Consider the following 16,639-nt stretch of genomic DNA (forward strand, 5'->3'; position numbering starts at 1 on the left):
GGAAATATGTACATTATTTACAATTGACGGATATTTGTCCTCATCTTGTTTGTTGTTGACACAACGTTTCGGCTGATATACCTTCCAGCCTTCATCAGGTGTCTTGGGAAAATTTCAAACCTGGGTTCTCATTCCTAAGGTATTTTTTGATGTTATTATTATGATTATTATTATTCAGGTCACTGCCTGGAATCGAACTAGGAATCTTGGGGTTAGTAGCCCATGCTCTTAACCACTATGCCATATGCCCACAAGCAGTGACTTGAATAATAATAATCATAATAATAATAATAACATCAAAAAATACCTTAGGAATGAGAACCCAGGTTCGAAATTTCCCCAAGACACCTGAAGAAGACTGGAAGGTATATCAGCCGAAACGTTGTGTTAACAACAAACAAGATGAGGACAAATATCTGTCAAATGTAAATAATGTGTATGTATGTTTGTCTATATCGGTAATTGGCCCCAATGTTGGATGAATCTCATCCAATATGGAAAAAGTTGCAAAATTACTACATGAAATCGTTAGTGGCATTAATTGTTAATTCACAAATAAGGAGTATCTACCAAATGCAGTGTTGAGCACTTGTTTTCACTGTTTGCCACTATTGTACATCTATATAGATAGAGGGAAGAGACAGGCTGTTGGTTTGTTAGTGACTGGAAAATGTTATGACCAAACCATTAGATGAGTTTCTTTTCAATAGAATCTTTAGCTTATGTGTAAGCATATCTGTCATGTAAGTGGCAACTGTTCAGAGCTAGTGTATTTTCTAACTTTGAAAATCAAGCATAGAAACAGTTTTAGTTAGTTCTGGGGAGTGTTGATGTTTGAGAAAAGTTTGAGACTTTTAGGGGTGTGTGTCCTTGCCCATCACCACTTGACAACCAATGTTGGTTTGTCTATGTTCCCATGGTTTAATGCTATGGCAAAGAGACCAGTAGAATCAGTACCAGACTTGCAAAATACTGCGGTCGATTCCTTCAGCTAAACCTCTCAAGGCAGTGCTCCATCATGGCCACAGTCCAATTACTGAAACAAGTGTAAAAAAAAAAATTAAAGAAATTTCCAAAAGAAGGGAGCATTTAATTTCAGCAAGTTGTTGTTGAATGAATTGTATGGATGGCATAGGGAAACTTGTGTGGTTATGAAAAAGCATTTAAGTAATTAAATACATGAAGAAATGAAAAAGTGTGAAGTCCTAACATGTATTTATGTCAAACTACTTGTTTACTTGTTAAACAGGTTATTAGTAATGACTGCTGTTTATCAACTGTGAGAATGATGTAATTGTATGAGGACGGTGTAGATATGAAGCCAATCAAATGAGTTGTCATAAGAGTTATTAAAGCAAAGACAAGATGAAGAGGAAAATCTATTTGCTCCGGAGAGAGAGAAATTGTGTGAGTTGAGTTCGAAGTGACAGAAAGATTTTTATAAAAAGAGAAAAGATTTGGGGAGTGAGAGTGTTATATATTGCATTAAAATTGATAGGTTGGACATGGGAGAAAATGTTACTAATGTACATAAATGAATTATTTACATTTCTATACATATTTCTGTGTTTTGTTGTGTTTATATTGATTAATTCTTCAAGTTTATATCAATTTGGTTGTCTTGGCAGCATTTGAAAATTAAGAAATAAATTGTTAGAATTCATAATTTATTATCAAAGAATAATGTTTTTGTCAAGAAGTCTTTGGTCTGATAGAGATAGCACTGCTGCTGTTCCACAGTTTTCCTTGTCTCCTGTGCATGAGGATTAACGACCATTAATAATCAAATTCCTCAAGTAGTTGGCTCCTTTTGTATTGAGCTATTTTTGATATGCATTTGATTATTTCCATCAGCATGCTATATCTAAACTTTCTCTGTTATGCAATAAACAAAAGATCAAGTATTTCCATTACAACACTTCACAGCCTGAGACTTCTTCTTTAAGCACATTTTGTATGGGATACATTTGCACTAAAAACATCTTTATAGAACATCATCTTTTACCTATGGTTTTATGTAATAATTAACCTGTGCAATATATGATGTTAGTTCTTGTTTTCCCGAAACTAGTTACTGTTTTGCCACATTTTAATATTTATGTAGTGGCCTCGTAGTTAAGGTGTTGTACTCATGATCTCTAGATCCTGGGCTCGATTCCTGGACCAAGTAGTGCATTGTGTTCTTGAGTAAAACACTTCATTTCATGTTACTCCAGTCCAGTCCACTCAGTTGTAAATGGGTAACCCTGCAATTGACTAGCTTTTTGATCAGGGGAAGGTTGGCCTGCTTGCATAGCCAGCAGGGTGGCATCATTTGAAAGCTAAAATGATACAAGGCACATTGTGACTAGTGGCATATAACAAGATCTGATAGTCTGGTCAATCACAATAATGTGATTAAGTACTAAGAGTACAAGGTATATAAAGAGCATTATGAGGAGGAAAGATAAATAGCAAATGCTCAAGGAAGTTCAAAGGCAAACTGGTTTGATAACATCAAGGACTGGACTAAACTATCTTATGGTGATTGTGTATGAAGGCTGAGAAAAACTCAAATGAAGATCCTTGATATTGAACCTGCTGAGAGTAAATAACAGCTGATAATAATAAACTAAACAAAACTAAACATTGTACATTAACCTAAGTAACAAGATAAAATATTTTCTTTTAAAAACTAATTCATTTTAGTGGTTCAAATAGTTTAGAATATTTAAATTTATTAATAATGCTACATTGGTAGATTAATTCCTTCTTAGACCATCATGTTTCAGAATTTAATATTAATTGTGGCATATTACTTTACAATTAAGAATCTTTGTGATCTCAAGTGCAACTCACCATCCTTATTTAATGTTCTTATTCCATGTTGGCATAAACTGATGAACAATAGGCTGCACCAAGCTCCACTTGTCTGTTTTAGCATAGTTTCTGCAGCTGGATGCCCTTCCTAATGCCAACCATTTTACAGAGTGTACTGGGTGCTTCTTTTCATGGCCCCATCACTGGTGATATCATTGAGTACCCACAAGACAAAACCTCAACTCAGTGGGGTGTAGGACTGAAATTATGGTAGAGAGACAGGAGCAAGTGTCTTGCTGAAGAGGTGGATACATGTCTTTCCTATCTAGAAAGAGAGAGAGAGAGAGAGATGATGAGATATTTAAATAAAGCTCATTTTTGGAATGTTGCTTACAGACTCTAAATCATTAAATTATTTTGATACAAAAATTTGATGCCATTTCACCTCGTTTGTAATTAGCATGCCTAAGTGTGTTTTACATAATGTACGGTATACTTTTAAATCTAGTCACATATTTATTTATTTGCAACTATATATTGACTCTATAATGTCACTCTTTTTATAATTAGTTCATATGCAGCATTATACATTTTGGTTGTCATCTTGAATTTTGTGTCTGGAATAACTGGAATTGTTAACTAATAATAATCGTAGCAATTATCGTCAAACAATATATACTTCTAAAATAATGATTTTTATCTCAGAAAAATAGTTACAGAAATCTATTTCTTGTAATGTCGGGTTTTTCATTTTTTCCTTTTTTTTTTTTTCTTCTTTGAAGTCTTTTCTTTTTTGGTTCATCTAAGTTCTGTAACTAATATTTGATATTTGTAATAGCTTCAGTTATGAGTAATAATAACTAGTAAATATTAATTTATGTGTTCTTAATGCATTACTTACATTTATATATTATGGTTTTTGGTATTGGCCCATAATTTGGAGGAAAAAAAAAACATGTTCATACTCAGTGAGAATTGAACCAGGAATGTCACTAAATACCACAGGTTTTTATTTATTTATTTATTCCCCCCCTCCCCCCGTTCCAGTGCTTTACCAGTTTTATGATACATCTTCTGTATTGACAAATCATAATATTGCTTACCTACTGTTGTTCCACTCACACTCTTTATAGCTTACTTATAACAAATCTTAACTGCCATTTTGGGGAATATTAGTTAACTTGATCTCATTTCAGACACCTTGATGTGGACTCAAATGTATGTATGTTTATAGGATGTTTCATTTTTTTTTTTATTAATATTTTCATGGGTAAATAGTTTTGGGTTTTTTTTTTTTTTTGTATTTCTGAGATCTTTTTAGACTTTTGAATATTTCTAGCTGGGAATTGAAATGTTATAAAAGTTAGCAAACTGTGACAAATGCTTTATATTTGGTGAGTATCAATTTGTATGAGAATTAATCTATAATATTTTGACTTATATCCAAAACAAAATATATTTAAATATCTGCTATATGTGTTGCTTTTGTTTCTCTTTTAATATTCTTCCATTTTGCCCTTTTTTGTAAACCTGCAAAACGTTTTTATTATATTGTAAATATTGCAGTAGTTTCTTGCCCTGCAGAAGTGGTTGAATTGAAGCGCCCTAGCCGAATAGGTAGGTGTTAATTAGATTAATATATGTTTCTGTCATAACTAATTACACAATCATTTATTTTTCTTTTCAAACAACAATATCACCATCAACATTATCGTTACCATTTAACATTCTCCTTGCTGGCAAGGGTTGGATGTTTCAACTGAAACTGGCAAGCTAGAAGACCATGCAAAGCTCCATTGTCAGCTTCTGCATAGTTTCTGTGGCAGGATGCCCTTCTTAACATCACCCACTTTACAGAGTGTATTGAATGTACATGAATAAATTCCACTTTTAAAATGATAGATTTTTAAAAATTTAATAGCAATCTCGTTGAACTTTTTCAAATTCACAACTACTGTGAGTATTAGTAACTGTTTATTACACAGAACTAAACTCTACTTTAATCTTGTTATAAGTGACTTAAAGTTGATAGTGGTGTTTATGTGTTTGTTTTATGTCTATTTTCCCAAGCTAGCTTTGGGTTAGATCTTATTCATCATCATCATCATCATCGTTTAACGTCCGCTTTCCATGCTAGCATGGGTTGGACGATTTGACTGAGGACTGGTGAAACCGGATGGCAACACCAGGCTCCAGTCTGATTTGGCAGAGTTTCTACAGCTGGATGCCCTTCCTAACGCCAACCACTCAGAGAGTGTAGTGGGTGCTTTTACGTGTCACCCGCACGAAAACGGCCACGCTCGAAATGGTGTCTTTTATGTGCCACCCGCACAAGCCAGTCCAGGGGCACTGGCAACGATCTCGCTCGAAAATCCTACAGGAGCCAGTCAGGCGGTACTGGCAACGGCCACGCTCAAAATGGTGCATCTCATGTGCCACCCGCACAAGAACCAGTCCAGGGGCACTGGCAACGATCTTACTTGGCTTGCCGGGTCTTCTCACGCACAGCACATTTCCAAAGGTCTCGGTCAGTAGTCATCGCCTCGGTGAGGCCCAATGTACGAAGGTCTTGCCTCACCACCTCAGCCCAGGTCTTCCTGGGCCTACCTCTTCCACGGGTTCCCTCAACTGTTAGGGTGTGGCACTTTTTCACGCAGCTATCCTCCTCCATTCTCACCACATGTCCATACCAGCGCAATCGTCTCTCTTGCACGCCACAACTGATGCTTCTAATGTTCAGCTTTTCTCTCAAGATACTTACACTCTGACGGGTATTCACATTGACATTACACATCCAACGGAGCATACTGGCTTCATTCCTTGCGAGCTTACGTATGTCCTCAGCAGTTACAGCCCATGTTTCACTGCCATGTAGCATGGTTGTTCGTACGCATGCGTCATACAGTCTGCCTTTTACTCTGAGTGAGAGTCCCTTTGTCGCCAGCAGGGGTAAGAGCTCTCTAAACTTTGCCCAGGCTATTCTTATTCTAGCAGCTACACTTTCAGCGCACCCACCCCCACTACTAACTTGGTCGCCCAGATAGCGGAAGCTATCGACTACCTCTAGTTTTTCACCCTGGAATGAGATAGAAGTTGTTTCCTGTTTGTTTGCAGTCTTTATTGCACCTGAACATCTGCCACAAACAAAAACTAACTTGCTAGTTAACCTGCCTTTGATGTTGCTGCACCTCTTATGTGTCCATAGCTTGCACCGGGTACATCTTATAGAGTTACTACCTACTCCTTTTCTACATACTGAGTAGGGCCATCTACCTGAAGGGGTTTGTGTTTTATCTACCTTCCTACTTATTAGGATTTTGGTTTTAGCTAGGTTGACTCTAAGGCCCTTCAATTCTAGACCTTGCTTCCACACCTGAAACTTCTCCTCTAGTTCTGATAGTGACTCCGCAATTAGGGCAAGGTCATCAGCATAGAGGAGCTCCCAGGGGCAACCTGTCTTGAACTCCTCTGTGATTGCCTGGAGGACTATGGTAAATAAGAGGGGGCTGAGGACGGAACCTTGGTGGACCCCTACCTCTACCCGGAATTCATTGCTGTACTCATTTCCAACCCTCACCTTACTGGCAGCATCTCTGTACATGGCTCGCACAGCTCTCACTAACCATTCTTCTATCCCAAGTTTCCTCATTGACCACCAGATAAGGGATCGGGGGACCCTGTCAAAGGCTTTCTCCATGTCAACGAAAGCCAGGTACAGAGGTTTATCCTTAGCTAGGTATTTCTCCTGCAACTGTCTCACTAGAAATAAGGCATCAGTAGTGCTTTTACCTGGCACGAACCCAAACTGCATCTCATCTAAATTGAAGTTATTATTTTACAGCCAAATTTTCTTCCTGTCACTAACCCTTAACTGTGTTTCAAATAAGGGATCTTTTATCCCACATGTGTAAGATTATTTTCCTTTGAGAATTTTCTTAGCAAGTTATTTATTTCAAGTAATCTAGTGAAGGCCTAGTGGTTAGTGTTGCACTCACAATTTAGTAATCCCAAGTTCAATTTCCGGACTGAGCAGTGCATTATGTTCTTGAGCAAAACACTTTATTTCATATTGCTTCAGTCCACTGAGCTGTAAATGGGTAATCCTGCTATAGACAAGCTTTCTGATTGGTAATGTATAACAAACATCCAATAGTCTTGGTCACTCATGTCATTGTGTGAATCTAGAGGTAGCAGCAGCTGAACTGTCTCATAGCACCGAACAGTTCTTCATTATGGGAATTACATGAATTCTGTAAAAAGTCAACAACTGACTGGCATTTAAATATTTCTTGGCTCTAAATAAGAATCAGTTTTTGTGATGCACTTTTGGCAGTATTATACATGGGAGGTGAGGTTATTATTAGAGATTGTGTGACCTAATATTTATTTGTAGCAACTTGGAAACCTCCGTTGTGTTTTATTCTTGATCATGTGACGTACAAATTGTTTAACATGTGAACATTCATAATGATTAAGTGTTTGTGACATGTAGGAAAGTGACTCAGCTGCTATGTTCCTGTTGAAGGTTCCTGTTTGAGGTCTTTGACAAGTGAGTAGATGGTCAAGGAGAAGTAAAGCATTCTTTTGTCTATATAGGAATATGAACTGCTAGAAGTGACAACAAGCAGTTGATGAATGTACAGAAAGGAGAGATTACTAAGCCTTAACATTCACCACAGTTAGTAGCAGGTGGTTTTGAAGGAACTCGGGATATGTTGCAATGGTGCAGTCAGACTAGGAACTTCCAATCCTAGAAAGGAAACATGAATGCCTCAACTTAGCTTGGAGGTTTTCATGCTGGACATAGTTAAGATTTTGGTAATGTTTATTGCAACAACATTGCTTTCAATGAAGTTATCAAGATGAAGGACCACTGGTTAGTGACTGAAGAGAGCGAGGCCCCTGCAGATCTGATCTGGCTCTATAGAATCATTATGCTGGTCAATGAAGAGGGACAAGTCTAATGTATTGAAGGAAGAATATTACCATCACCGTTGAGATGTTGGAAATGGCTTTGATGCAAGGTCTGAAAGTTTGTACTTTTTAAGGATTGGATACATTATAGCAGATTTCAAAAGATTCAGATACGCTCGGAGGGAAAGAGATAAAAGAGTTTAGTGAGGATAGAAATTAGCTCTGGAGAGCACTATTTGAAGGTAATGGAAAGGAGTGCCAGTCATTTGTTGGTTCAGATGATAAGATATTCATTATTAAAACTTTAAAATGTGGAAAACAGTAGACTTCAGATGTTTTTATTTGTATTATTTTTTTCTCATTTTCTTTTATTGTTTTAGGTGAGAAAGCTGATAAAGGAAAGAAGTTGTTGGGTCGAGGCCGTGGAAGAGGTCGTGGTATAACTGCACCACCTCGAAGTCGTATCATACCAGCAAATCTTGCTAGTGATTCTCGTAAAGTTGAGTGTACAAGGGATCTGCTTGTTGTAAAGATAGACAATGCTCCAGGTGCTCAAGATGATGTAGAAGTTGAATACTCTGATACCGATAATATTGCATTACGGTCAGTCGGTGGTAGTGGAATTGCTTCAGCTAGCATACCTATTTCATATGATCAGACATCACATTCTATCGTAAGCTCTCCTTACAGTAAGTCCTGTCCTACATCAGGCTGTGCTCCTGCTGAAAAAATGTGGGATACCATACAGGAGAATTCATGGGACCAGTCTCAGATTAACCTGCAAAATGGTGACCACCTTCACTGTGGCAATGATGAGGAAGATGACGACGACGAAGATGATGATGATGATGATGATGAAGAGGGTGTTATGCTGGAAGACGAATATATTGAAGATGGAGAGCTTTACAGTGGTATATATGAAGATGCTGAAAATGAAGCCAATTATGGTCTTGTACATGGCATGGTGGAAGGTGAGGAATGGGAAGACTGTCCTGATGAGGATGACTTTTGCGTTGAAGATGGTCATCTGGTTTATGATAAGACTGATAAAATACAGGAAACTCTTCGACTTGACTGTCAGCTAAATCCTGAAGCCCCGGCTTTTGTTCCCACCTCACCAGATTTTTTGAATGCTCCATCAGAAAATGACAAAACTATCAACCTGGCCTCTATAGAGCATGCCAAAGAGTCTCTTGTTCAAAATAAGAACAAAAGTGTTCAACTCCCAATTTTGAGTAGCAGCTCAGCTAAAGAATTTTCCGCTAATACTGTTGACAAAGATGAGGTCCATGAAAATAAAGTATTAAATGACTCTTCCTCCTTCTCCTCCTCCTCCTTAAATCAAAATCTTTGCAAATCAGATTCTCAGAAAGTTGTTGAGAATCCTGATAAATTGACTAAGACTGATAACGAAGGATTAAATTGCCATGACAAATGTGAAGATAAAGCTGATGGTGATGCTGTTGATGATAGTGATGCTAAATTGGAAGATAGCTCAGAAGCATTTACAAAAAGTTTATCAGATTCAGATAGCCTTGTTCCTGATACAGATATTGAGACCAACAAATTAGAAGAAACTAATTTAGACCCACTGGCAACAAAATCTGATGAAACTGTTCATAGTCACAATGAACAATCAGCAAATAAGGTAGAGAATTCTGATTCTGAAACCAAAGTTACTACAGAAACAGTTAGATCTGAAAATGAACATAATTCTAATGAACAAATAGCTAAAGCAGAAAATATAATTAAGGAAACTGATGTAGTTGATAATAAAGATAGCAAAGAGTTGAAAAGTGAAGATACAGACAGCAAAGAAGATGTAGCATCAAAAAGTGAAGATAGTGAAAAAACCACAGTGCCAAACTCAGAAACTGATACGAAAACAGAAATTGTTAATGACCAGGCTTCAGTGTGTAACACTGAAAGCATTGTTGATGAACAGAAAGTAGATGTCAAAATAGAAGACAATATTTGTAAAGAAGAATTAGATAAATCTGTTGAAGAAAATGTTAGCACTGAATCAACTGAGTTAAGTGAAAACCTTGAGACCAAAACTAGTGGGGAGACAGACGATAAAGAGGGAAAAGCACCAGTGAAAGAAGATCAAAGTAAAGCTGACGTTGGAGATAATTCTGAAAACTGTTTGAATGTTACTTCTGATGCTTCAAAGCAGAGAAATGACAATACTAACAGAGACGTTTTTTATCCAACTGAAGAAGTTTGTGCAGTCACGATCAAAGAAACTTTGCAGACTGTCAAAGATGCTGGTGCTTGGAAATTAAGTGTCAAAGATGATATTGAAACAGTATCAGTGTACAAGAGTTCCAATGAGTCTAATGCCTCTGATTCCAAAACTGAAGGTGTAGCTGCAGCAGGTTCTGTCTCCTCCTCCTCCTCCTCTCAAAATCCGTTGAAGGAAACTGTTTCTAATAATCTGCCAGACAGCAATAACCAGTCTGTTAATAATGAATGCAATGATCTTCACAAGAGCAGCACAGATGAAAAATCGAAAACAGGTATTAAACTTCATTCTTCTACTGTTAACATACATTTTTTCACAATCTCTAAGGCTACCATATTTACTTGTGTATAAATCACACTATTTTATACTTGATTTTAACTGGAAAAACTGAGGTGCATCTTATACATGGGGCAAAGCTTAAAGCTATGAAGGGATCAAATTTTGTATTAAGATTTAACGCAAAATTATGGTGCAACTTATACATGGATAAATACAGTAATTTCTTCTGTCTGCTTAAAATGTTAATCTTCCATTTGACCATTTCTGTTTTTATAGAATCTCCAGATCTCGTAAGTGATTGTTCAGAACAAGCATTAAACTCTGTGTAGAACTGACTTTGAGACAGTTTATAACAGGTGAGGGAACATTCTCTTCTTAATGTATATAACATATTTTTGTGGGAGGGAGTAGGGTAGCAAAACATTTATATATTTTCCCAGTCTATTATGTGTGGCCAAAATTCTGAACACTTATATGTAGTTATTGTGTGTTGGATTTCTGCCCTTTTCATGCTCAGTTATTTTGCCATTATCTTCAAACAATATTTTATTATTTTCTAATTTTACAAATACTTAAGAATTGGTATTTTGTTTACAATAAAACAAGCAATTAGAAAACTTGGATTAAATAATGAAACATTGTTATGTAAGAATAAATGATTATTTCATTAGTCAGCATCAAGGCAGGATCATACCACTTTTGGTAGCCAACCGTTGAGGCGCAGTCACACCATTCGTGTTTCTTGATCAAATAGTTTTTTTTTCATCTTTTACCATTTACTAGTTTCAGTCATTAGACTGTAGCCATGTTGGGGCACCACGTTGAGGAATTTTTAGTTGAATGAATGAATCAATCCCCAGTACTTATTTTTTTTAAAGCATGGCACTTATTCTATTGGTCTCTTTTTGCCAGACCACCAAATTGCAGGCATGTAGACACAACAACAACTACTCGTCAGACAACAGCTGGTTGTCAGGCAGTGGTGGGGAACAAACACAGGCGTATGCGTGCGCGTGTGTACACACACAGACAATGGGCTTCTTTCAGTTTATGTCTAGCAAATCCACACCTGGAGCTATAGTTGAAGACACTTGCCCGAGGTGCCACTTGGTGAGACTGAACACAGAAGCATGTCGATGGGAAGCGAGCTTCTTACGACACTGCCACACCTGTGCCCTTGATGATATTTGTATTTAAACTTGCATTCATCCATTACCATCATGACTGTTCATGTTAGGAAAGATTGGAAACTAAGTGAAGAAACAAAGAATACACCTTCCAACACCCAGCCAGAACACTAGAAGAATGGTGAAATCAATATAAACTTTGTCAAGGCTTTAAGAATATGATACAGTGAAAACCACAAAAATTGTAGAAAGAAAGAACAAAACAAAGAGTAACCAAAACAATTAAATTAACTTTGATTACCAAACAACATAAGAATGTAAGAATGAATACAATAAATGCAAGCAACTTGTAGAGCTAAGTGACACTGATGACCATACAAATGTAAGTTATTGACTTTGATTGAAGACGTAAAACATACTTGACTGCTTTTGAGGGAAGAAAGTGCCTTAATGGGTATTTGAAGATAAGGTGTAAACAGCAGAGAATTGGTGCAAAGTCATACAGAATGATGAGACAAAGATTTCTATTTTTAGAGACAATTGACTAAAATACATGAGATGCTGGCCTAATGAATATTTCTTAACAGTCTATTAGAGCAATAATGAAGCATCATATCAGGACGATGCAATGGGGTTGTTTAAACATTTATTTTAATAATATTGATGGTAATATATTGTGTAAATTTAAGGCAGTGAGCTGGCAGAATTGTTAGCACAGCAAGCAAAATGCTTTCATCCGTTTTTACTTTCTGGGTTCAAATTCACCTTTTGGGGTTGGTAAAATAAGTACCAGTTGAGGACTGTTGATGTAATTGACTTACCTCTCCCACCGAATTTGTTGGCCTTGTGCCAAAATTTGAAACCAAAATATTGTGTAAATTTAAGGTAGCAAGCTGGCAGAATTGTTAGCAACTAGGCGAAATGCTTAGCAACATTTTGTCTGTGTTTACATTCTGACTTTAAATTCGCCAAAGTTGATTTTGCCTTTCATCCTTTTGGGGTTGATAAAATGAGTACAATTTGAGCATTGGGCTTGATGTAATCAACTAACCCTTCCCCCAAAATTGCTGGCCTTGAGCCTAAATTCGAAACCATTATATTGTGTAAATTTAACCCAAATGTCTTTATTGTGTTTCAGATTGTATGGAAAAGCATCAATCGTCATCAACTGTCTGACACGAAGAACGCATTTCGAAATGACCCTAAGAGATGTGGTCACATATTTTTAGTTCCATGCCAATAATCATAATTATCATATCATCACTGCTTGCACTTTTTCTTTATACTTTCTACTCTAACACTCTGGCCTTCATATCAAAAGACAAGCACTACTAAGGCTACTGCACTTCTCAAATATAAAGTCTCCAACTTGTGAAATACTTTCATTTAGCTATGGTAGCTTGACAAGAGTTTTTGATGGAAACAGTAATATTTGACAAATTCTCAGAATTGTGTATTTGTTTCAGAATCCTTTCTCATTGATACAGAAATTCAAGAGAAAGTCTAGAAACACTTACTCCTACTGTTGTTACTACTGCTACTGCTATTATGGAAAAAGTAAAAAAAAAAAAACCCTTACAGTGTTCTGTTAATTTTCCATCTCTGTAACAGCAACACTCTTGACAATGATGATGATAATGATTGCTTCCATTGACACCACGATTAAACCATACCATCCTCCGTCCCTCACAATCTATTTGCTGTGTACGTGTGATGTAATTGAACATTTTCTATGAATTTTAAAAGGCTCACTGTTTGTAATGAATGAAACAATCACTCTACTCCTCAACTATCATCACACCAAAACATTTTCTCCTTTAATCAATTGGTTTTGGCGCTTATGTGCTTAGAAATATTTATTTATATACATTTTTTTTTGCTCTCTTTTTTTTTTTTCTGTTCCAATTTCTTCGCAGCACTATCTCTCTGAATGCATGTGTGTGTATGTATCTTATAAATTATTTTATTTTCAGTTTTAAAATCTCTTTTTGAAATGTGTTTAGTGCTGTAATGTTGCCAATTAAGAAAAACTTACATTGATTCAAATTTATCTTTTAATTTATACAATTGTCTATCTAATCTATAATTCTTATTGATAAATAACCATTTTTTAACATTCAGTTTACACGTACATCTTCTTTTCTGGGGTTGATGATGACAATGTTAATAATAAAAATTAGTTGTAGTTGTTATAATTATTATTATTATTCAATGTGGTGTTGCAGTAAATTCTAAACAAGTGGAGTCCACCACTTAATTTTAATCTGTAGTTGTAACTACTTCACATACTTTGCTAACGATCTTTGGAAAGGGTTGAATATCACAACATCCTCCTCCTCCTCCCAATGTAAGAAACCACCTGTTCTTTTAATCTTTTCTTCCTTAGTGTAGACAAATAAATTTCTAAACTATATTCTTTGGCTTGGTCTTCTTCCAAGTGTTGTTGTTGTTGCTGTTGTGCCCCACCGCCACCACATTCAGAAGTGGTAGTTTGATAAAATGTGCACACGCTCGGGGTTTTTTATTAAAAAGACTGGAGAGCTCATTACATGCCTTTGATGTTCCTAGATGAACATTTAGAATGTCACATATGTGTTTTTATTATTTGCTGAGGTTGACTTTACCTTTCATCCTTTGGGGGTCGATAAATTAAGTACCAGTTGAACACTGGGGTCGATGTAATCGACATATCCCCTCCCCCAAAATGGCTGCCCTTGTGGCAAAACTTGAAATCATTATTATTATGTGAGAAATTATCATTATTATTATTCTTTTCTTATTTATATTATTATTGTTGTTGTTGTTGTTGCAAAAAGACAGTGGATTGGCAGAATTGTTAGAGCATCAGATAAAATGGCTTGTAATATTTGTTCTGGCTCTTTACATTCTGAGTTCAAATTCTTCTAAGATCAATATTGCCTTTCATCCTTTTGAAGTTTATTAAATAAACTATCAGTCAATATTTAAGTGTCAATTTAATTGACTAACCACAGTCCCCTTCAAATTTCTGGCCTTGAGCCTGTGTTAGAAATAATTATTATTATTAAAGCGATGAGCTGACAAAATGGTTAGCATGCCGGGCAAAATGCATAGCAGCATTTCATTCGTTTTTACATTCTGAGCTCAAATTCCACTGAGGTCAACTTTGCCTTTCATCCTTTCAAGGTTGATTAAATAAAGTACCAGTTGAACACTGGGGTTGATGTGATCAACTTATCCTCTCCCCAGAAACTGCTGGCCTTGTGCCAAAACTTGAAATCATCATCATTATTATTATAGTAGAATTTAAAGAGCACCGAACAAGTTGCATTTTACTTTTTTAATACATCCTGCCTTTACATTCTGAATTAAATTCTCTTGGTGATGGGGCAGGGATCAATAAATTAAGTACCAGTTATCATCATCATCATCATCATCATCGTTTAACGTCCGCTTTCCATGCTAGCATGGGTTGGACGATTTGACTGAGGACTGGTGAAACCGGATGGCAACACCAGGCTCCAGTCTGATTTGGCAGAGTTTCTACAGCTGGATGCCCTTCCTAACGCCAACCACTCAGAGAGTTATGTATTGGAATTAGTGTAATAAAAACCCTCACCACTAAAATTTGTAGCCCTGTGCATATATAAGAAATCATCATCATTCTTATTAATATTAAAGGTGACAAACTGACCAAATCATTAGTGTGTTGGACAAAATGCTTAGTGGTATTTATTCTGAATTTAAATCCCGCCACGGTCAACTTTGCCTTTCATCCTTTCGGGGCTGATAAAATAAAGTACCAGTCAAGTACTGGGGCTGATGTAATTGGCTTCCACCTCCTCTAAATTTGCTGGCCTTGTGCCAAACTTTACAGCTATTATTATTATTATTATTAATAAGGTAGCAAGCTAGCAAAATTGTTAGCATGCTGGATAAAATGCTCAACAGCATTTCCTCTGGCATTGTTCAGAGTTCACATTCCGCCAAGGTTGATTTTTGCCTTTCATCCTTTTGCGGTTGATAAAATAAGTACCAGTCTAGCACTGCGGTCGATGTAATTGACTAACCCCTTCCCCCAAAATTTCTGGGCTTGTGCCTATTGAAGAAAAAATTCTAATTGTTATTATTGAATATAGTTCTTACTTATTTATCTGTACAGCTATTCAATGTCCAACTTCTGATTAAATGACAGCAATTTTTTAATAATTTTTGAAATACTTTTTCAGTGGTGTTTGGATATATCTGATGCAAATTTTTTACCCCTCTTTTCAACCCTTACTTTAGTATTTTCTGAAGTGTTAACAGCCATCTGACTGACAATATTTGTGTGTTTACCTGTGAGCACCTTATTTATGTATTTTTTTTTTTTATTTTTATCTGAGTATTTAAAGAGTGATTAGCCAGTAGTCGTACAGCTTACAGCTATTGATATTCTTATAATGATAGATAGCAACTCTGATAACTACACAGTAACTAGACTGGCTGTTTTTCCTTTTTAAGGATGAAAGAAGGTTTCCAAATTAAACTTCAACTAACCAGTCATCAGTTAAAATAATTACACATCTGTCCTTGTTTATCACGAGTGTATGGTGCTGCACAAATCAGTGATAAATGAATCATAGAAACTTATAGGGATAAATAGATTTCATTCTCAGACCCTCGAGTTATCCTGAGCAATTGTGGATAGTGACTGGGGCATGCTTTTGAAGTCCAAGCAGAAACTATCTAATCACCGACCCATGTTATCTCAGATCAGTGATAAACGAAGACAGATGTATAAACAGTTAAAACTAATTGTGATATCTAAAATGGATGCTCTTTTTAATTATTGTTGAACTTTCTTCAACAAGTTTCTTTCTTCAAGAGTCAGCTTACTTTTACCATTTTCATGTTGCTGTCTTTCATATAATTTTCTTTTCCATAGGTGCCTTTCACAATTTAACATTAGGGCTAAAGTAAAATATAAAGATAAATGAAGATTTTAAAACATTGCTATTTATTTATTTATTCAGCATTGCTTTGTTTTTATTTTCTCTCTTTTAATTCTATTTCTTCTTTAATAATTTAATAGCTATAACTGGTGATGATGATTATGTAAATTATTTTATTATATACACATATATAATGTATGTATATTGTGTACCCAGACTACTGCCTCATACTCACATATTAGTGTTCATATATACACACATATATTGGTAAAAAGTTGCCTGCAAATATGTCGAATATTTCAGGAAACATCTCTGATATTACATATCAATTTCAGAGAGTTATTGCTGAAGTATTTTGAGAT

At 36.0% G+C, this 16,639-nt stretch overlaps 1 protein-coding gene across 24 annotated transcripts in view; it reads left to right on the forward strand.

The window, feature by feature from the left end:
* LOC106881761 (uncharacterized) overlaps positions 1-15,427 on the forward strand; it is a 135,538-nt gene extending 120,111 nt beyond the window's left edge. For all 24 annotated transcript variants that reach the window (XM_089360080.1, XM_089360082.1, XM_089360079.1 and 21 more), the window contains 4 exons: positions 4,366-4,416; positions 8,094-10,232; positions 10,514-10,593; positions 12,503-15,427. In XM_089360080.1, coding sequence (XP_089216206.1) covers positions 4,366-4,416; positions 8,094-10,232; positions 10,514-10,566 — 2,243 coding nt within the window. In that variant the 3' untranslated portion in view covers positions 10,567-10,593; positions 12,503-15,427. The remainder of the gene's footprint in view (positions 1-4,365; positions 4,417-8,093; positions 10,233-10,513; positions 10,594-12,502) is intronic.
* Positions 15,428-16,639: the final 1,212 nt, after the last annotated feature.

This window comes from Octopus bimaculoides, chromosome 11 (genome assembly GCF_046866305.1).
Source record: "Octopus bimaculoides isolate indiv1 chromosome 11, ASM4686630v1, whole genome shotgun sequence".
NCBI lineage: Eukaryota > Metazoa > Mollusca > Cephalopoda > Octopoda > Octopodidae > Octopus > Octopus bimaculoides.